This window comes from Myxine glutinosa, chromosome 6 (genome assembly GCF_964187855.1).
Source record: "Myxine glutinosa chromosome 6, kmMyxGlut1.1, whole genome shotgun sequence".
Classification (NCBI taxonomy): domain Eukaryota; kingdom Metazoa; phylum Chordata; class Myxini; order Myxiniformes; family Myxinidae; genus Myxine; species Myxine glutinosa.
This window is the reverse complement of record NC_136266.1, coordinates 138684262-138707849: the sequence shown is the minus strand read 5'-3', so window position 1 is coordinate 138707849 and position 23588 is coordinate 138684262. Positions and strand designations below refer to the sequence as shown.

The following is a 23588-nucleotide window of genomic DNA, read 5'->3' as shown; positions in this document are numbered from 1 at the left end:
AAGTAAACAGACTCATTTTACTATTTGCAGAGTGAAGTACATTTTGAATGTGACAAGGGAGATAGACAACTTCTTCCCAGCAAAGTTTGAGTACCATAATGTGCGTGTGTATGATATCGAGAGCTCAGACTTGCTGAGCCACTGGAAAAAGACTTACAACTTCATCAACAAGGCATGGTATGCTCATGCTTCACTATTCTTGCATGTTCATTTGTTACCTCTGACTCCGAAAGTGGACGGAGGTTGTTTTCACCCCTGTTTATTTGTCTGTTTGTGAGCAGGATATCTAAAAAAATTATGGACAGATTTGGATGAAATTAGGTGGACAGGTTTAGGTTTGTGAAAGGATGAATTGATTAGATTTTGGTTAAGGAGTGGATGCAGATCTGGCCGATCAGTTGGCTACAAAAGGTAAACTGTTCAGCTTGGCCTATTTATGCGCTCTACCGAGTGCCGTTCTAGTTTTCTTTGTTTTTTGCCAATCTGTCCTTGCTGGTATGCCTTGTATTGCTTGTGCAACCTTTTCTGCAGATGGTCAAAGTGGCAAATAGTCTGAACTTGTGGAGCCTAGTAGAGGGAGATTATCCGCTGTGCAGGTTCTGCTTGGAAGGGATGCAGGAGGACTGAGAGAAGAGCGGGAGGTTGGTTAGGGCGCTGGAGGAGTTGGTAAAAGACTCATCAGTCATCTGCCCACATATGCTCGCAAGCAGCAGATATTGGTCTCTTTGTGAAACATAATGTTAAACAAGAAAAAGAGCAATCAGAGATTGCAAACCCTCACCAGGATGTATTTTCAGTGGTTGTTAAGCCTTTTGTGTTAAAACAAATATGGCGGCCGATCCACGTGACCCATGACGTCATCATTTTTTTTTCTAAACTAATTCATTCCTAGATAATGCTCAAGAAATTTCATCTTGATCGGATGAAGTTTTGTACTTGTCGAATTATGACGTCATAATGGAGGCACCTATGACATCATCATCAACATATTTTATTCCCCATGGAGAGTTCTTTACATTGAGCCATGTCTCAATTTTTTTCTATTCAGCGCTTTCGGAGATATAGAGGTGCAAAGTTTTTGGGGTTTTCGAAGATGGCATCCGAACCATGTGACCGATGAAGTCATAATTCTTTTTTTTCTTTACCAGTTTATGCCGACATAGCACTCAAGAAATTTCATCTTGATCGGGTGAAGTTTTGTGCTTGTCAAATTATGACGTCATAATGGAGGCACCTATGACATCATTAACATATTTTATTCCCCATGGAGAGTTCTTTACAATGAGCCATATCTCAATTTTTTCTATTCAGAGCGCTTTGCGAGATATAGAGGTGCAAAGGTTTTCGATTTATCCAAGATGGCGGCCAAACCACGTCACCTATGACGTCATAATTATCATTAAAAAATTCTACAGGTTTAGTTGCACCTATGGTGAAAATTTCCTGTCAATCGGACCAACGGTTGCAGAGAAAATCATATTTATTCGATGCAGACAAACAGACAAATGAAAAATCGGTCAGACCGAGGACTTGCCGGAATGTACTTCTTTTTTTTTTATCGGCCAATTTGGACAAATATGGCGGTCGAACCACGTGACCGATGATGTCATCATTATTTGTTTTCTAAATTTATTCCTAGATTATGCTCAAGAAATTTCATCATGATCGGATGAAGTTTTGTGCTTGTCGAATTATGACGTCATAATGGAGGCACCGATGATATCATCATTAACATATTTTATTCCCCATGGAGAGTTCTTTACAATGAGCCATGTCTCAATTTTTTCTATTCAGCGCTTTCGGAGATATAGAGGTGCAATGTTTTTCGGTTTTTCCAAGATGGCGGCCGAACCACGTGACCGATGACGTCATAATTATCATCAAAAAATTATGCAGGTGGAGTTGCACCTATGGTGAAAATTTACTGTCAATCGGACCAAGGGTTGCAGAGAAAATCATATTTATTCTGTGCGGACAAACAGACAAACAAACAGACAAACAAACGGACTCAAATGCAAAACCCTCTCCTCTGGCGAGGGTAACAAGTACAGATACATTCAAAGTACACCGCCCCCATGCGAAATAATTAAATATCCTACAGCGCAGCATTGCCGGGGCGCCTCCAGCGCCCGGCAATACCGCAATGCAACTCATAGAGACTGCATTGGGAGGGAGAGGTGTATAATAATTGATTGATTAATTGTATAATTAAAATCAATAAAAGATTATCATAAAATATTTTCTTAATCAATTGGCTAATAGCATAACTAAACCACAAGTGCTTCATCTGAAGATGTATCTTTCAGAAATTTTATTAAATAAGTCATTAATAAAAACATAATTAATTAATTGATTATTCAATAAATAATTAATCGATTAAATGATTAATCAATAAATCAAAAATATCGTTGATAGCCACATCACTTGGTCACTGTCATGTCCAAATATTAGCTTCCTAGCTCAAAAGGTGCCTGAGATATTAGCCAAATGAGAAAGAAAATAAATAAATGATTAATAATGAAAATAAATAAATAATAATGATTAAAAAATTAAATTATTAATCAATTCGTTTATTATTAATCAATTGACAGAACACATAAACCACCACCATTTCATCAGAATCTGTAACTTAAAAAAAAACAAAAATTGTCATTAATCAAATAATTAAATAATTAATCGATTAATTGATTAATTAATAAATCAAAAATAGCCTTTGCAGCCAAATCACCTGGTCATTGGCATGTCCAAATATCAGCTTCGTAACTTAAAAGGTACCTGAGATAATGGCCAGAAGAGAAAGTAAATTTAATTAATTAAATAAGTTCTTAATAAATCGCAAATAATTAAATAACTCCTCAATTAATTGATTAATCAAAAAACAAAAAATGCTGTTTTTGACAAAGTACTTGCTCACTATTGTGCCAAAATTTCAGTTTCCTAGCTCGAAGGATATCTGAGATATAGCCCGGACAAACAAGAAAGCAAGAAAACAAACAAACAAGTGTTCAAACAAACAAACAAGAAACCTGACAAGGTGGAAAAGTTTCTGTCAACCCTCGACTCTGATTCTGCAACTGGACCTGATGACATCAGCCCACGGGTCCTAAAATCCTGTTCTTCTGCTCTTTCACTCACTCTCTCTGTTTTCTTCACCCTCTCTTTTGCTCAAGGTCATCTGCCATCTGCTTGGAAATCAGCCAACATCACCGCTTTGCACAAAAAATGTGCAAAAACAGATCCTAGCAACTACAGACCAATCAGCCTTCTCCCAATTATCAGCAAAGTCATGGAATCCATCATTGCTTCGGATATGAAATCTTTCCTCTTCTCCAATGGCTTGATCTCTGATCATCAATTTGGTTTCAGACCTGGTCACTCTACTCTGGACATGCTGCTTCTGCTTTCTCAACAATGAATGGAGGTCCTCAATGCCAAACAGGAAATTCGAGCTGTCTCCCTTGACATATCACGTGCCTTCGATACGGTCTGGCACCCCGCTCTGCTCACCAAACTCTCCTCCTTTGGTATCCATGGAAATCTCCACGCATGGCTGGCGGACTTCCTCTCTAGTCATAGTCAACGTGTGGCCCTGAATGGGTTTCTCTCATTTCCTCTTCCTGTTCAGGCTGGAGTTCCCCAAGGCAGTGTTTTGGGCCCTGTGCTTTTTCTGGTCTTCATCAATGATCTCTCTGACTCTCTTGAAAATCCTCTCTATCTCTTTGCTGATGACTCTACTCTCTGTCGCTCCAATCCTCATCCCTTAGATCGGCAGTCTGCAACCTCCTCACTCTCTGCAGACCTGGACAAAATCACAGACTGGGCAAACAAGTGGAACATGTCTTTCAATCCTGACAAATCTCACACTCTTACGATGTCTCTCCGAAAAGACCGACTGGACAACACTCCCATCCACTTTCTGAATAATCCTCTCCAAGAAGTTCTGTCACTCAAGCTTTTGGGTCTCACCTGGGAAAATCTGCCATTATCTTTCCTGGGAAAACCACATTTCAAATCTGGCCTCCAAAGCCAGTCGCCGACTGGGCATCCTCCATCGTGCGAAGTCCTTCCTGGGCACACCTGAGCTCCTCACCACATACAAGGCTTTCATCCGCAGCTCAATGGAATACTGCTCTCCTCTCTAGGCTGGTGCTCCTGCCTCACACCTAGCTCGTCTTCACGCTGTTGAAACCAAAGCGTTCAGAATCATTGGAATCTCCCGCGATGAAGCTAACTCCAAGGGCCTCTCACTCACTCACCGCAGGCAGGTAGGTGGTCTTTCCGTCTTCTACCGACTCCTCTCCGGCCTTGCCCCCCCCCTATCCCCTCAACTCTCTCTGGGCTCTTTGCCCCAAATATTCCTACAGGTCGCACAAGATCTGCCTGCAACCCTCTTATGGTTAACTGCCAAAATCAAGACTCTCTGCTCACCTTCACTCCTTCATTCCTCTTTTCTCCCGCCTCTGGAACAAACTCCCTTACTCTTTTCAATCCCACTCCTCCCTCCAGGTCTTTAAAACAGCTGTTCACCACCATCTCCCCCCCCCCCCTTCCCACGCCTCCTCCCCCCAAGCCCTCTCCCTCCCACACATCTCCCGATGTCCCTGCTCTCAAATGTTGTGTTTGTATGCTTCCCCTTCTCTCCCCATCTTGTCTACCGCTCCCTCTTTTTATATATTTTGTTTGTCTGTTTGATTTGTTTGTGTGATAAATGTTAGCTCTTTCACGAGCCTCGATTCTGTATGCAAAAAAAACAAAAAAAAAAACCAGAGTGAAAACTGAGTACTCCCTTTCAGCGTGCGTCATTGCCGGGCACCGAAGGGGGCTCGGCAATGACGTTATGCAGCACCTGGGGATGGCATAGGAAAGGTGCGGTGTACAACAAACAACCAGTGAAAACTGAGTACTCCCTTTCAGCGTGCGTCATTGCCGAGCCCCCTTCAGTGCCCGGCAATGACGTTATGCAGCACCTGGGGATGGCATAGGAAAGGTGCGGTGTACAAAAAGTGAAGGGGTCTGAATACTTTCTGAATGCACTGTCGATGATCCACCAACCTTCAGTCAGTTTGACCCCTTTTGACTCCCTTTACAGCCTTTCTCGATCTTCCTGCCTTGTACACTGCAAGATGGGAGTGAGTCGCTCGGCTTCAACTGTCATCGCTTACGCAATGAAGGCATTTGGTTGGAGTCTTGATTGCGCCTACAACCACGTCAAATCCATCCGGCATGTGATCAAGCCCAACAAAGGATTCCTACGTCAGCTTGAAGAGTACCAGGGGATCTTATTCGCCAGGTATTTTGAGGTTTCGTGTTTGCTGATTGGATTGGAATTTCCAATGACCATTCCTACCACACCTTCCATGAAAAATGTATTGCAAAATGGCTTTCAAAGCACAGTCTTGAGTTGCCTTTTAATGTTAACTCGTGGGGGAACCCGTGGGAATCCCACGGGCATGGACATGTGTGACATTTGGACATCTTCATTTAGATGCTGCGCATTCAGTTTTACAAAATGTTTCCTGGCAATTAATCGGATCCACAAATGATGTAATCTACACAATATATTTACTTCTGATAACATGTGAATGCATGTGCATGCACATGGGAAATACAGTTTGAAATGTGTCATTACACCTAATGTAAAATGGGACTTCAAGAGCTCAAATCCTCTCCCTCCCTGCCCCATCCCTCCCACATCACGCACACTGCACAGGGGAGAGGGGGGCGTGCGGTGAGGATTACACAGGAGAGGGGGGAGAGGATTACACACAGGGGAGTGGATCAGACACAGGAGAGGGGGAGAGGATCACACACTGGAGAGAGGGAGTGGATCAAGATGTTCATTGGTGGTCTCGTTCTGTTCTCTCATTCTTTTATTGGTCCCCTACCGGTGTACACCGGAGGGGACTATAGGTTTGCACGCCGTCCCTCCGTCCGTCAGTCCGTCAGTCTGTCAGTCCGTCACGCAAAGAACAGTTTTCTGGACTTTTTTTCTAAACGCTTAATGCTAATGATTTCAAACTTGGTACATTGTTTCCTTATGATAAGTTACAGATCAAGTTCGAACTTCACGACGTTTCGATCATTTTTAACAAAGTTGTGGCACTTTGAACTTTGGGAATTCTGATAATTCTGATGATCCTTAACTCAGCGCCATTTTAACTTTTAATTTCCTTTAAAAAAGATTTTCTCTGCAATAATAGGACCGATTGAGATCAAATTTTCACCGTAGGAGGGACTCGGTCTGTAGAATATTTTAATGGTAATTATGACGTCACAGGTCACGTGGTTCGGCCGCCATATTGTTTTTCATGAAAACACGAAAACCCCTTTTTCTCTGCAACGGCTGAACAGATCGAGGCCAAACCTTGCAGGCAAAATCGCATACCCATGACGAACAAAAAAGTCAGCGAGCATGACGTCATGCGTCACATGGTTTCAGAGTTTTGACGTTTTTAAGCATGAACCTTTAAAACCGAGCTCCTCCCTCATTTTTGATCCAATCGAGGGGAAACTTCACAAATCTGTTCAGCATGTCAGTCTACTAAAATGTCATTTTGGAATTTGTGATAGGGCACGTGGTTTGGCAGATATCGTTAATTAAACGAAAATATAAAAAAAAAAAATGGATATCTCTTGAATCGCCAGTATCTCAGTTGGTAATAATTTATATAATTCACACAGTGCAATACGTGCAGCCCGCTGCACGGAGCGACCTTGCGGGCTTATCAACGAGGGGAGGTGTGACACACATGTGTCTCAGCATACCTCAGATCAAGTTTGAAAACCAGCATCAACCGTGCATAAATTTGCATATTCGATCATTTTTGACAAAGTTATGGCACTTTGTTTATTCTAGAGTTCTCCTCAAGCCGCAACGCGCGCCCTCAGCCTCGTCTCGCGAACATCAAAAGCACGACACAGCGCGCTCTTTCAGGAGGGGCGGAGCCAAGCCGAGCAACATATATATATATACACATCGATCATTGATCTTGAAAAACAACGTATTTTCTCGTGCTTCTGCTGACCTGTCTGCGAGGTGTATAAATCGAAGTCCCGAGTGCGAATCACAGGTGAGCCCGTCCTGTGGTAATTAGCGATTGGGAACGATTCGGAACCTGTGGATAAATAACCCTTGGTAATTTCCCCAAGAGTTTTCCGGACGACAGACTGCCGGTAGGGGACATGTATTGCAGCGCAATACTCAGAATGCTTGTTCATTTTGGAAATGGCATTTACAAGTGACCCTCATGCAACTCATTGAGACAGTGCTGACATAAAGAAGCAGGATTGAACACCTTAATGCCCCATATTGCACAACCTTGGGCTAAAGACAGCTCGGATGCACGCGACACATATGGAGCATATTCTGGTGACTCGCACCAAGAAGCTGACAAAACAGTGTGTGCAACACGTGACAGCACGGGATCACGATGAATGGCAGTGGCCACTTCCGCAGCAATTATCGGACCAGATTCAGTCTGTTCCAACATGAACACCTCAACCTCATCTGCAGGTTCGGCACCGGCCTTTGGAGAACGAAGCTCCGCCCTTCTCCCAAGTGCAGAGTACCTAATAATTGCAACTCTTTATTGTGACTACCTCTGAAGAATGAAACATTCCGACTATATAAAGAATACAGCTCAAATGGAAAAGTCCCTGGGAAAAAAGTCTTATGGGCGGTGTATAAGAACATTACATTACACCCTTCTGTCCGGCGAAAACCAAAATTACTCTTTTTGTTACAGCATACAAAATAACTTTTTAAATTAAAGATTTCAAAGAAACTTATTTAAAGTGTACGTGCACATAACTTATAAAATAAGAATGAAAAAATATCTCTTGCCAATTTACCGTCTGTTATTTATTTATTTCACATTTGTGAATTACATGTCGATGCACACGTGAAATGGAGTTTGTTTATTAATCCTGGACGTGAACACTATTCAGCCTTGAAAACTCGTGGGAAAACAAAAAAAAAATTATTAAAGATTTCTTGATTTCATTTCCTATATCTACATACTATGAAAACGCGTCTTCTTTGGGCGGTGTATAATTAATCGCTCTGAACGAAACAGGCATTGCCTGGTTTCCTTTGCTTGAGTTGTAATCAAAATGTACCTTTGTTTCTTCAAAAAGTAATTTATGATCAAAGACGTGTTGATTCAGTCTTAAAATGCACATCAGTCATGAGTGACTTCATTTTTAAACTTGAATGTATCGAAAACTTTTTGCTTTACAAAGTAAAAGTAAATTAAAACCAAACGTTATTAATAAAGCGTTTTCCATAGTTAGTTTACATTATACCGGCCTTCTTATTAAAAACGCATTTTGTTCTATAAACGTTAACTTTCATCAAATATTTATTGTCTGTGTTATTTGGGCAGTGTATGATATACCGTGCCGATCTCGGCTATTTCCTGCCTGTGCGTTAACTTTCAACAAATCTTCTTCCCGTTTTTTGCAACCGAGTCTAAAACCATGTTAGCGACTGTGAAAAATTAAATCAGATGGTGAATTAGAGTGGAGATAAAGCCGTGAAGGAGACTCAATGAATGGCCTTCATGTTACAGACCTTTGAAAATGCATTTCGTTCTATAAACGGTAACTTTAATTGAATCTCCTTCCCGTTTTTTTCAACCGAGTCTAAAACCATGTTAGCGACTGAAAAATGAAATGAGATATCGAATTAGAGTTGAAATAAAACTGTGAGAGAGAGCAAGACACCGCGGGCCTAACAAAAGAGGCCTCAAAGCTATGCGAGGAAACAAAATGGTGGATATTTGTTTTTGAAGCCCCTCACAGAGACCGGGTGTAGCCACTCCCCCGGACAGACGTTTCATAGACACAGAATCACCTATGGAGAATATAATAGAGATTCCCTCGATAGCCGTTATTGCAGCCGCAATATTGTCGTGTCCAGCAGTCTGTTGACACAGGCCACTGGATGAACGGACCGAACTGGCTTTTACTCCTTTGGATGCCAACCAATTAATGGCAACATCATGCACGCGTGGGAATCGCAAGAAGCACATGAGACCTTTAATCTGATTTAATGGGGTTTATTCCCCACCACAATAGCAGGGGAAGAGTAAAGCACAATGGTGGGTACAACGGCAGGTTGGGAAGAAAGGGGAACAGGAATCACAATAAATAATTATTTACAAGAGAAATAAAGAAAATCTATGGTGACACACACCAGACTCGAGCACAGATGGCGAGGGAAACGAGAACCAAGTGAGGCCTTAGTTCTGGTGTTCATTGATGAAGGAGGCGATGAAGTTGTCCATGAACAGGAACACGAGCAGGATAACCAACAGGTGAGGCAGGGTGACGAACAGGCGAGGCACGAGTGAGACGAGCAGGAGACGAACCATGCGGACTGTGAGCACCAACTGTTTTTCTTTCAGGACCCGATCAAAAAAGCTGTCCCACCCACTCCGAGGCCGAACCAACTCTCCCATGTCCTCTGGTCTCTCGTGAGAACCCAGACAGCATGAAAACTCCTCCCCTCCCTTTCCCAAGGCCCCACTAGTATCTCATTTGGATATTCACAGAAAGCTTTACATACAGGTCCTCTACGTTAAATTTTGGCTATTTATTGAACAATGTATCACCCATTGTATGATGCACATTTAAAAAGGACAATTCTTAAGCTAACATTTCCCCACTTAATCATACTAAAATACGCAATTTGGTGTCTGTCAGCCTGACCGCAATACATTCGGCCTGTACTTATCCAAGCTCAACCAAACCCGACTGGAGGACAAATGATCACACAATGGAGGTTTTAGCGACCTCCTTTGCCCCTCTCCCCCAAGGGTGTTTTCCACCATAGGAAAAAATCCGTGTTAAGATAGCTAATCATAGCATTTTTCCAAGGCCACTTAGAATAACAAAAGTAACTAGACAGTCCACCTATGCCTGGACCACTTAACCCTTTGAGTACGGATGACGTGCAGTACCGCAACCCACGAAAAAGTTTTGTGTACGGATGAAGTTACTACACGTCATCGACTATACCTATAAATAGATCGTCAGTACGTGGTTGCATTCCCATACCAAAATGCCAAATTAATCCCGTACCAGGGGTATTTTTAATTAAAAAAGAAATCCCGTACTCAAAGGGTTAATAACTGCGGGCAGTTATGACCGGGGTCCAATCTGCCCCACTTTGATACAACCCCCGCTTTCATCAAACACGTGACCCATGATGTCCTCTTTATAGAGGAGAGAGAAGGTGTTTATATAGAGGAGGTGTTTTGGACATATGTCCTCTTTATATAACTGAAATCAGAATAGCTAGTGACGCTAGTCCATCACATATTTACAGTTTCACATTGATCGGACAAGTGGTTGCAGAGACAAAATAAATTAAAGTGAAACTAGAAAGCATCTGAAAATGCAAAGCCCGTCTGCATCCATTTGTATTCAGACGTCTTCTTCTTCCGTATGCTCAAAATAACGAAAGCAGTTCAACAAAAAATACAAAATGAAAGTTGATGATTTTATGAAGCCTTGACCTTTCAGTTTTAGATCTAAAAAAAACAATCGGCTTGTAGCTTTTGATTTGTGAACCAATAATTCTGTGACCCAATATGCAAATTCTTAAAATTTCAGGTCGGTTGCATGAAAATTGATGATTTTATGTGATGCTAACCTTTAAAGTGCAAGTAAAGTGATAATATATATTGGGCCTTATTAGGGAGAATTATGTTCATTTTTAACATTTATTTGGCAATACACAATATATAGTGATTATAGTCAACATAATTAGCATATTTTTGCCATTTTTCAACACATATCTTCATATGCAATAAACCGGAAGCGTTCGGCATTTTCCGGAATGTGACGTCACGAAAAGACTTCGCCTGCGAACAGATGATTTATCGCCATCACAAAGCTATCGCGTTGATTTGCCGTGTGATGTTTACCTGATTATTTTTACTTATTGTGTGTTTCAATTGACAATGGTACGGAAGTGTGTGGCGTACGGCTGTTCTGCCAGTTATTGTGTGAAGTGTGTTATTGTGATATGTGTGATTATTGTGATACCTGCGCAGTCGTTGCCGACACCAGTGACTTTATCAACCACATGACATCAATATATCCGGAGGAAAGCAGACCATCTATATATCCGGAGGAAAGCAGACCATCTATATATCCGGAGGAAAGCAGACCATCTATATATCCGGAGGAAAGCAGACCATCTATATATCCGGAGGAAAGCAGACCATCTACAGACTTGACATTTAATATGGAATATTTTTTTTGTGGGGGTGAACTTACTTTTCAAGATGACTTAGAACCAAAAGTTCATTGGAATTATGTTGAAATTATTCTAGATTTTGTTAATGTGACCTTTAAAAGAAACAAAAACCACATTTGACATTTCGAAGCAAATAAATTGATCCTTGAAAGTGATGTAAACTGATATCAAACTCAATTCACGGACAGTACTGTGTTAAACTTCTGTACGTTTTCCAGAAGTATCTCTTTATTTTGCACATTAGCCAAAATTTTTTTTAACAAAAACAAAAGTTAAATTACGACTGGGATTACGGACAGTAAAATTACAGTTCAGTACTTCGTGTAACCCCCTCGAGCATTCAGGAGAGCACGTACACGTCGAGGCATGCTGTTCACGAGATTTGCCAAGGTTTGGACAGGAATCGCTCGCCATGCAGTGACAATAGTCTGCTGCAATTCACGCACAGAGGTAGGCTGCTGGTCCAAGTGGTCGATTTGACGCGTTAATTCTGCCCACAAGTTCTCTAGCGGATTCATATCCGGGGACATGGCAGGCCACTCCATATGCTCTACACCACGGTCAGCAAGAAAGTGTTGGATCATGCGAGCACGATGAGGCCGTGCATTGTCATCTTGGAAGACAAAGTTTCCTCGAAAGGCTGCACGACCAAATGGAAGCAATATTTCTTCCAGAATGACCCTGTACTTGAACTGGTTCAGGTTTCCATTCAGAACAACCAGGTCAGTTTTTCCCCCTGCATGAAAAGCAGCCCAAACGGTCACCTCACCACCTCCAGCTTGGACTCTTGGCACTATACAATCTTCGTTGTGGGCTTCATGCACTTGTCTGTGCACTCGGACGTGGCCATCTTGACGATAGACCAGAAATCTAGACTCGTCACTGAAGGTCACGTGATTCCAGTTTCCTGGCTGCCATTGACGGTGCTCTCTGGCCCACTGCAATCGGCGCTGGCTGTGTTGTCTGGTCAGGCATGGCTTTCTCAGGGGACGCCTGGCACGATAGCCTGCATGAACCAGTCGTTGGTTGACTAGCCTTCTGGATACAGGCACATTTGTCAGTTGCTGCCACTCAGCCCTAAGCCGATTAGCTGACTTGGTACGGCCATTGCAGACTATCCGGTGCAGCTGGCGATCATCTCTCCTTGTGGTTCTGCGTGGACGTCCTGGCCTCGGTATTGGAGTAGGGACACCCCTCTGAGCATTTCGTTTCAGGATCTTTGACACCTGACCTTGAGTGATGCCATACTGCCGAGCAATAGCACGCTGTTTCATGCCAGAATTTCATAAAGCCACCACTCCATGACAAACAGCATTGTCAAGTTGACGGACCATCTCCAGAGGAAGCAGCAATAACTTTTGTAGACATGCAGCAGTTGTTTTCCACTAATACAGAACGCAACAACCCTTATATACCCAATTGTGACGCCAATCGTCAAATGTACCTGTCCTTACATTTTGTCATGTCACCTGTGATATAATCATGTTATTGACTTCTTGCTGCGAAAGACAATCAGTGACATGGTTCTTTCAACAAAGACATCACCGAAGGGTAAAAGAAACTCACTAGATTGATATACTGAGTTCAGAAAGTAAACCCAAGTCAAGAAAAAAAAAATATTCCATATTAAATGCCAAGTCTGTATATATCCGGAGGAAAGCAGACCATCTATATATCCGGAGGAAAGCAGACCATCTATTTCTCCGGAGGAAAGCAGACCATCTGTATATCCGGAGGAAAGCAGACCATCTATATATCCGGAGGAAAGCAGACCATCTATATATCCGGAGGAAAGCAGACCATCTATATATCCGGAGGAAAGCAGACCATCTATATATCCGGAGGAAAGCAGACCATCTATATATCCGGAGGAAAGCAGACCATCTATATATCCGGAGGAAAGCAGACCATCTATATATCCGGAGGAAAGCAGACCATCTATATATCCGGAGGAAAGCAAGACCATCTATATATCCGGAGGAAAGCAGACCATCTATATATCCAGAGGAAAGCAGACCATCTATATATCCGGAGGAAAGCAGACCATCTATATATCCGGAGGAAAGCAGACCATCTATATATCCGGAGGAAAGCAGACCATCTATATATCCGGAGGAAAGCAGACCATCTATATATCCGGAGGAAAGCAGACCATCTATATATCCGGAGGAAAGCAGACCATCTATATATCCGGAGGAAAGCAGACCATCTACATATCCGGAGGAAAGCAGACCATCTATATATCAAGGATCATTTTACCTGTGGCACCTGCAATGGAATCTACTGTGTTTCACGGTCACTTTATATAAACCTACCTCCATCAACCATCCTACATCATCGGTGAAACCATCCTACAGCCATCCTACATCCATCCTGCATCATCGGTGAAACCATCCTACAACCATCCTATATCATCGGTGAAACCATCCTACAACCATCCTACATCATCATCCATGCTACATCATCGGTGAAACCATCCTACAACCATCCTACATCATCGGTGAAACCATCCTACAACCATCCTACATCATCATCCATCCTACATCATTGGTGAAACCATCCTACAACCATCCTATATCCATCCTACATCATCATCCATCCTACATCATCGGTGAAACCATCCTACAACCATCCTACATCATCATCCATCCTACATCATCGGTGAAACCATCCTACAACCATCCTACATCATCATCCATCCTACATCATCGGTGAAACCATCCTACAACCATCCTACATCATCATCCATCCTACATCATCGGTGAAACCATCCTACAACCATCCTACATCATCATCCATCCTACATCATCGGTGAAACCATCCCACAACCATCCTACATCATCGGTGAAACCATCCCACAACCATCCTACATCATCATCCATCCTACATCATCGGTGAAACCATCCTACAACCATCCTACATCATCGGTGAAACCATCCCACAACCATCCTACATCATCATCCATCCTACATCATCGGTGAAACCATCCTACAACCATCCTACATCATCATCCATCCTACATCATCGGTGAAACCATCCTACAACCATCCTACATCATCGGTGAAACCATCCTACAACCATCCTACATCATCATCCATCCTATATCATCGGTGAAACCATCCTACAACCATCCTACATCATCGGTGAAACCATCCCACAACCATCCTACATCATCATCCACCCTACATCATCGGTGAAACCATCCTACAACCATCCTACATCATCATCCATCCTACATCATCGGTGAAACCATCCTACAACCATCCTACATCATCATCCATCCTACATCATCGGTGAAACCATCCTACAACCATCCTACATCATCATCCATCCTACATCATCGGTGAAACCATCCTATATCCATCCTACATCATCGGTGAAACCATCCCACAACCATCCTACATCATCGGTGAAACCATCCTATATCCATCCGACATCATCGGTGAAACCATCCCACAACCATCCTACATCATCGGTGAAACCATCCCACAACCATCCTACATCATCATCCATCCTACATCATCGGTGAAACCATCCTACAACCATCCTACATCATCGGTGAAACCATCCCACAACCATCCTACATCATCATCCATCCTACATCATCGGTGAAACCATCCTACAACCATCCTATATCATCGGTGAAACCATCCTACAACCATCCTACATCATCATCCAACCTACATCATCGGTGAAACCATCCTACAACCATCCTACATCATCGGTGAAACCATCCCACAACCATCCTACATCATCATCCATCCTACATCATCGGTGAAACCATCCTACAACCATCCTATATCATCGGTGAAACCATCCCACAACCATCCTACATCATCGGTGAAACCATCCTACAACCATCCTACATCATCATCCATCCTACATCATCGGTGAAACCATCCTACAACCATCCTACATCATCGGTGAAACCATCCCACAACCATCCTACATCATCATCCATCCTACATCATCGGTGAAACCATCCTACAACCATCCTACATCATCATCCATCCTACATCATCGGTGAAACCATCCTACAACCATCCTCCATCATCGGTGAAACCATCCTATATCCATCCTACATCATCGGTGAAACCATCCTATATCCATCCTACATCATCGGTGAAACCATCCTATATCCATCCTACATCATCGGTGAAACCATTCTATATCCATCCTACATCATCGGTGAAACCATCCTATATCCATCCTACATCATCGGTGAAACCATCCCACAACCATCCTACATCATCGGTGAAACCATCCTATATCCATCCTACATCATCGGTGAAACCATCCTACATCCATCCTACATCATCGGTGAAACCATCCCACAACCATCCTACATCATCATCCATCCTACATCATCGGTGAAACCATCCTACAACCATCCTATATCATCGGTGAAACCATCCCACAACCATCCTACATCATCATCCATCCTACATCATCGGTGAAACCATCCTACAACCATCCTACATCATCATCCATCCTACATCATCGGTGAAACCATCCTACAACCATCCTACATCATCGGTGAAACCATCCTACATCATCGGTGAAACCATCCTACAACCATCCTACATCATCGGTGAAACCATCCTACATCCATCCTACATCATCATCCATCCTACATCATCGGTGAAACCATCCTACATCCATCCTACAACCATCCTACATCCATCCTACAACCATCCTACATCCATCCGACATCATCGGTGAAACTGGACGACAGTTTGGTCAAAGAATCCTTCAGGTAAACCCGTTCCTCGTCACTTTAACCAGGTAGGACACACTATTCATCATCACGTGACATTCTGTTTGTGGTTGGGTTCTCCAACTCGAACATGGAGGAACAACAACTCCCGGAAACTCAACGAACAGGATTTCATCCACAAACTTGGAACGTCCATTGATCAGTGCAAAAGAGTTTGAATGATTTTTTTCTTTCTGTTTCAATATAACATTACCAATCGGTTCATGACGTATTACCAATCAATACTCATCCGTCACCATCTTTTCTTTCAGTCTCTTCAATTAATTTCCATCATGATTCTTCTTCCTCCTCTTCCCTCCCCTTTTCAATCTGTTCCCTTCATAATTCTTCCTCCTCTGCAATTAATTTCCATCATGATTCTTCTTCCTCCTCTCCCTCCCCTTTTCAATCTGAAATCCCGGGTGTTGTGTTATGCAGTTCACATCCATCATTCCCTGAATTCGACGTGCTGTCTGTCCAATCTCGTGACGACACGTCGATTCCCTGACTGTGGCCATTGCTTGGCAGTGACCACATGTACACCTGCAACAAAACACGACACTCATCAACACATTATGTTATGTCCATAAGCGGCGATACTTAAAATACTTGGCATTCATGAAAGTATGTACATTTATATTTAGTTAAGAACTCACCAGTCACTGTTTCCCATTCTGGATGCTTCTTCCTCGACATTTGTGTTTCGCGGTCCGCCATTAGCCTGATTAGCGTCGCGCTCCGGCTCGAACATATAGGGTTTAATCCCAGCAAAATCCACATTAAATTCCTCAATCTCTTCTCTGACAAATCCATCGCAAGAACTTCCCTCATCCTCTGAAAATTCCAGCACAAACTCGTTCTCACTCCCACTCAAATCCTCAAATTCCACAAGTATTTCTGCACTCGCTGATGCCATAGTTGTTCTCGATTGGCCTATTTTCTTTTCGTGACGTCACAGATGCGCCCCGCCCACTTTTGAAATTCATTCGGGAAATTTCCAGGAAAAAGTGTTTTTCTCATAGTTAAAATAATATTTCAAAGATTTCATTTCAGTAAAACATAACTTCAGGATATATTATATAATAAGGCCCAATATATATTATCACTTTACTTGCACTTTAACCTTTTGAAAAATTATTAATTTGTTTTCTCCATATTATCATTATTAGTCAGGTTCACTATGTTTTTTCGTTCAAAATCATGGTAGATTAGCAAACCTATACATTTTTGGAAACGTTATTACATGGAAAATCTGAAAATCAATGTTTACATTTGCCAATTCCGACCAATTTCATTCGACCAATTCGACCATTCGACCATTCGACCAATCGCTTCGATCGACCATTCGACCAATTCGATCGATTCGATTCGATTCGATTCATCGAATTCGATTCGATCGACCATTCGACCAATTCGATTTGCCAATCAATTTGACCGACCTTTGCTTGTGTGGAACGGACTGTGAAAAAGATGCGGACTATATTGTCGGATAGGACACACAGGACAGTGATGACGAAGTCTAAATGGCATATTCTGTAATCGTGTATGTTTGATGCCATTGACTGCCTGTGTATATTTTGTCATTGACTGCCTGTGTAGATGTGAAGTTATACTGACTGCATGTGTATATATGATTTTGCTGACTGCCTGTGTATGTTTGGTGATATGAATTATTGTGACACATTTTGATGTTATTAACTGCCTGTACAAAATGATAACATGTATTTGATTATGCAACTTATCGCGAATATAAAGACAGTATTTTGCAATTCAAAACCTTTGATTCGTGTCGTACCATTCCCCATAGCACTAATTTGATACTTTCATTGGATTCCTTGTCCCTGAAAATATAGGTTTAGTATATTTTAAAAAGTTTTTAGGGTAATTAGAGGCAGAAATAGAACAAAATATGTATTTTACAGTGGCCATTTTGAAAATCCAAAATGGCCGCCATACAGGTATCTCTCCAAATGTAAACATTGATTTTTAGTTTCCTTATGCTATAACCTTTCCAAAAATGTATAGGTTTGCTAATCTACCATGATTTTGAACGAAATATAATTTATTGACATAGTGGACCTGACTATATAAAGCTTTGGTTAAAATTTGATGAAAATAGCTCAAAGGGTAAAAAAAGTTACGGCCCGGACAAACAGGCATACACACACACACACACACACACACACACACACACAGACACAGACACACACACACACAGACCGTATAATACTTTACCGAGTGTACCGTATTGCCAAAAAATGTAAAAATTTGAAACTTTTGCCTTCTGCATCTTCTGGCATCGTGCCACAATGTGGAAAAAATAAACTCGGCCCACCTTCAACTCGTTCGGTGTTCATAACTTTTCAACACTTTCAATTCTTAAACAATTTTAATGAGGATGCAACGTAACAAAAGGAACAGTATAAAGGAACAAAATAATCTTTCTGAAGAGAAGTATTTTTGATCGTGGTGAATTGAAAGAAGAAAAATATCGTGCTGAAGAAGAAGAACCCGTGTTCATTTTCATAGTTCTGTTGCGTCGGACATTCCTATTGGGAATGACTCTGCCCTCACTTGCGGCCTCTGCCAGGCCGCTCCACACATATCAAAACACGTTATGGAAGACTGCTCGGTCCTGTCTTCACTAAGGCAAGATCACAACATAATAGACGTGAAGCAGCTGTGGGTTGCTCCTGGGAGATCAATCACAATGCTGTACTGTACTGTACTGTAGAGGTATTCTCAGCAGAAAAGCCTTCTTATTGATGGTAAATGTGGAAAAAAATAAACTATTCTGAGCATGAGGTTCTGTCACTCAAGCTCTTGGGTCTCATTATCTGCCATGATCTTTCCTGGGAAAGCCACACTTCCAAGCTGGCCTCCAAAGCCAGTTGCCGACTGGGCATCATCCGTCGTGCAAAGTCCATTCTGGGCACTTCTCAGCTCCTCACCACATACAAGGCTTTCATCCGCAGCTCAATGGAATACTGCTCTCCCCTCTGGGCTGGTGCTCCTGCCTCACACCGAGCTCGGCTTCACGCTGTTGAATCCAAAGCTTTCAGAATCATTGGTACACTACATGGCTAAAAGTATGCAGACACCCCTTCTAATTAGTGGATTCGGCTGTTTCAGGCACACCCATTGCTGACAGGTATATATAATCAAGCACACAGCCATGCAATCTCCATAGGCAAACATTGGCAGGAGAATGGGCCGACTTGGGCCGTACTGAAGAGCTCAGTGACTTTTAACGTGGCACCGGCATAGTATGCCACCTTTCCAACAAGTCAGTTCGCCAAATTTCTGCCCTGCTAGAGCTGCCCCGGTCAACTGTAAGTGCTGTTTATGTGAAGTGGAAACGTCTAGCAGCAACAACCTTCCACAAATCTACCGGCATCCTTGTTCTCTACTGTTGTGATTGTGTGCTTTCCTCTCTCTCCCCCTCTTGTCTCCCGCTCCCTTTATTGTATGTTTTATGTGTCCGTGCATGTTTTCATGTTTAATGTGTTAGCTGGATTCTGTATACAAAAAAAAAACCCGGTTATTTATTTGATCTTATGTTACTCAATTGTTCTTATTTATGTATTTAAATGTCTTATTTTTTATTTATGGTTTTTGGACTTAAGTTTTGTGAAGCTGGAACATACCTCATTGACTTACATGTTATAAGCTGTTCGCCATTTGCGATTTTTGCCATTCTCGGAATTTTACAGCGGACCTGCGCGGACAGCGAGTTTTTACTGTATATAATTTTTGACCCTATCTCTCAATGGTGAATAATCACTTAAAATTGACAGTTGCCGGATCCGGATCTTCGCCAAAATCTAATCATTTCATCTTGTCTACCGCTCCCGATGTTATTTGTTTTATGTGTCTGTTTGTCTTTCTGTGTGATTAATGTTCGCTCTTTCACGAGCCTCGATCTTGTATACAAAAACAAAAAAAAAAAAAAAAAAAAAAAATTGTGACATCCCCAACCTACCCATCACATTTTGTCCGTATCCATCCACAACGTTTTGAGATATCCTGTTCACAAACAGACAAACAAACAGCAGTGAAAACATAACCCCTGCCCACCTTCGGTGGCAGAGGTAATCAATAACAACATAAATGATAATAGTATATTATTAATGTTATTACAAAAGAATATTAATACAAATAAAATCCCCTCTCCACAAGGGTTTTTTCTTCCTTAGACAAACGCCATGTTAACGTGAATAATAGCTTATGGTGGTGTATCGTGGGGCAAGCCTACCAGAAGTAAATATATATTAGAAACCAGAAACACATACGATTACTTTTTTAAATAGTTTGTACTGCTGTTTAACATGAATGAATGAATATGAATGTTGATTCATTCAACATCGTTTCAACATTCAACATTCAACAACAGAATGATCGTTTTAAGGCCATTTTCCCCGCTAGAGCGGGGGTTAGCATTGCGGGCCCCATGAGCTCATGGTTCCCTGTTTGAAGCAATGTTTTTATGGCCCCGGATGCCCTTCCTGACGCCAACCCTTAGTCGCCTCTTCGATGCGCAGGGATACGGTGTACCTATTCTAAACCGGGGTACACACCGGGATCATTAATCCCAGCAAGCTGGTACTCAATTTGCCGACCTCGGAAGGATGACAGGCTGAGTCAACCCCCCTGGTGTTAATTCAGCGATCGACCGGGTTTCGAACCCAGGATCCTAGGATCCCAAGCCGGCACCCTAACCGCTAAGCCAACACCAGGCTAACATGTTTAGCATGTTTAACATGAAAGAAAGAAAAAAAGAACCGTCTTTAGAGGCCATTTTTCCCCGCAGTGCAGGGGTTGGCCTTTTTGGGGGAACCGTGGGCCCCTTTTTGAAGCAATGTTTTACAGCTGGATGCCCTTCCTGCCACCAACCCTGTTAGTCGCCTCTTGCGACACACAGGGAGTTACTAATGAACTGGTACTCAATTTGCCGACCTCGGAAAGATGACGAGCTGAGTCAACTCCCCTGGCGTTAATTCAGCGATTGACTGGGATTCGCACCTAGGATCCTAGGATACCAAGCCGGCACCCTAACCTCTAAGCCAACACCAGGCTCTGTTTAACATGAAACTAAGAAATATGGAGGAATCCCGATGTCCTTGGCCTAGAGGCTTATCGGGTCCACCACAGCCTAACGCACCACAGCCTAGATCTACTGTAATCTATATACCCCAAAGATGATAACATGACCCTTCCAACCTCTCCTGCAGAAATTGGGTGTACTTGTGCATCCAAAATTGGCTAAACTACCCGAAACACGGAGCATACTAACCTTTATATTTCTAACTGTTCTGAAGTAATATCTACCCCCACCCTTTACAAACTTAACAATATGCTTGGTTAAAGTAAATATTTATCAGTCATGACTTTACACTGCCAACATCTGCCTGTCATTGCCTTTTTGCCTCCATATCCACCAGCAAACAGCGGCACAACAAGCTTTGGCGCTCACATTCTGTGGGCAACCTCTCCGAGAATGTTTTGCCTGTTTCCCAGAGCCCAACACAACCTGGAATGCCATGTGATGGTCAGAGTGATCAGAATCTTGTCTTAATTTTGCCTAAACCATCCTCAGAACCTCACACCACCGAGGTGAAAGCAAAAACCAGACCAAAGTCTTGGTCTCCAGAAATGTCACCATTGGAATGTTTTGGCTTCAAGCCAATTTGTCCATCACTGGACTTCGACAGAACTTGGAAGTTGCCGAACAGCGATACAGGGGACCTCCAAAGATGTACATCTTGGGTATGCACATGTTATTTTGGGTGATTTAGGGTGATTGGGTGTTTTCCACCTGTCTAAATATTATTTGGTTGGGTAAACCAATTGTGCTTTGAAACTGATTAAATGTGCCTCTTGACCTCTGACTAAAACCAAGAGTGGTACAATAATTAGGAAAAGACGAGGCTTTAATCCTCTAGTCAATCTGCATAGAAATTACAGACGTAATTTTAATCTATTGTACGTTTTCTGTTCCATAAAGGCCACAGATACTCGCCGAAGCAGCCAGCCGATTATCCCCACGCCGCTTATCCAGGTGGAGGAGTTAGAGCGTGATGCTTTGGAGCAACGTGGAGAAGAAGAATCTGAACAGATGGAGAGGAGTGAAAGTGGAGTTTTACCTGCACCACCACGAACACCCGTGCTTGGTCCCTTCTCTCCTGTCTGTGCCACGGCCCGGGAACAGTTCCGTGCACACGGAGGCCGCATTGATTTCATGGCAGTTATGCAGTCGATGTCTGTAGACATTGATGTCGATGATGACGTTTGGCAATTCCACCGAAGTAACAAGATGTCAGACGAGGTATCTTACTATAATTCACCAAATGTCCGTCTGTCTGTCCGTTCGAAGGTACAGCAAAAACGGCTGAACCGATCGCAACGATATTTTGGGTGGGTAATCCTTGGACCCCATGGGAGTAAAATAGGCTATATTGTTTTTCCAATTTTTCCAAATTTTCCACCAATTTCCCAGTTTTTCCAAACACGTTGGAATAATATTTACCGATATGAACAGTGATGTATCTTTTGTTGAAATTATACGTACCAGGAGAGAGTAGATAGACGCCTGACGAACTCTTCCTATGTAAATGTGCGGCTCCGAAGAAACATGGCAGCGTGTGCAAAGCGACTGAGAAACAGGTGTAGCGGCCGCTTCCATGTTACAGATTCGGCGCACACTCTTCACACATAAATGTGCCACTGAGAAAGACGTGTAGCGGCCACTTCCGTTTTGCAGAATTCAATCTTTTTTCAAAATGGGCGCCATGTACTGTTTAGATTTTGATGATTTGCGTGTGATATGATTCAACGGATGTTTATATGAATCGTTTAAAATAAAAAAAAGCCTTCAATTTCTGATATTTTGCCTTTTCATTTTGGGCCTCCCAATTGAAGCCCCGCCCATAGGGCGGGTACCGTTGCTAGTTGAGTAAATGTGCAATCAGACTCGCATCAAGTTATAAAGATTATACTCACCTTTTGATATAGCCACTTTTAACAGCTTATTATTGGTATTGACAGACCTGCCTTGATGTACATTTCAGGCAACAGGGGCATTTCGTGCAGAGCTGCATTCCCCGCCTGGCCGCTTCAGACCTTTGCTTGCTGGTGAACAATTGGGAGGCGATCGCCCATTGAAAAAACAATTAACCTGGAAGCCGATTCCTGGCAAGGTACATACTAAAACACGTTCACATGAATAAATGACTTAATTTAATTACCTCCGCCACCAAAGGTGAATGAAGGTTATGTTTTCACCCCTGTCTGTTTGTGAACAAAATATCTCAAAAAGCTGTGGACGGATTAGGACGAAATTTGGCAGAGAGGTAGTGCATGTGACAAGGACGAAATGATTAGAATTTGGTGAAGATCCGGATTCGGATCCGGCTACGAGAAAATTTAAAGTGATTCTTCTCCTTTGGGAGATTGGGCCAAAAACGATACATAGCAGGATATCTCAAAAAGTTGTGGACGGATTTGGACGAAACTTGGTGGACAGGTTGGGTGTGTGACAAGGAAGAATCGATTCCATTTTGGTGACTA

The 23588-nt window shown here is 42.4% G+C and overlaps 2 protein-coding genes across 4 annotated transcripts in view; one reads left to right on the top strand and one right to left on the bottom strand.

Annotated features, from left to right (window-relative positions):
• The window catches only part of LOC137429101 (uncharacterized), a 70842-nt gene that overhangs the window by 17452 nt on the left and 29802 nt on the right, over positions 1 to 23588 (bottom strand). The gene's annotated exons all lie outside the window — the stretch shown is intronic.
• Positions 1 to 23588, top strand: part of LOC137430355 (protein phosphatase Slingshot homolog 3) — a 69999-nt gene that overhangs the window by 41805 nt on the left and 4606 nt on the right. For 2 of the 3 annotated variants that reach the window (XM_068121159.2, XM_068121162.2), the window contains 5 exons: positions 31 to 177; positions 5090 to 5290; positions 21464 to 21788; positions 22027 to 22347; positions 23090 to 23218. In XM_068121159.2, coding sequence (XP_067977260.2) covers positions 31 to 177; positions 5090 to 5290; positions 21464 to 21788; positions 22027 to 22347; positions 23090 to 23218 — 1123 coding nt within the window. The remainder of the gene's footprint in view (positions 1 to 30; positions 178 to 5089; positions 5291 to 21463; positions 21789 to 22026; positions 22348 to 23089; positions 23219 to 23588) is intronic. The other variant, XM_068121160.2, reaches the window with a different exon arrangement.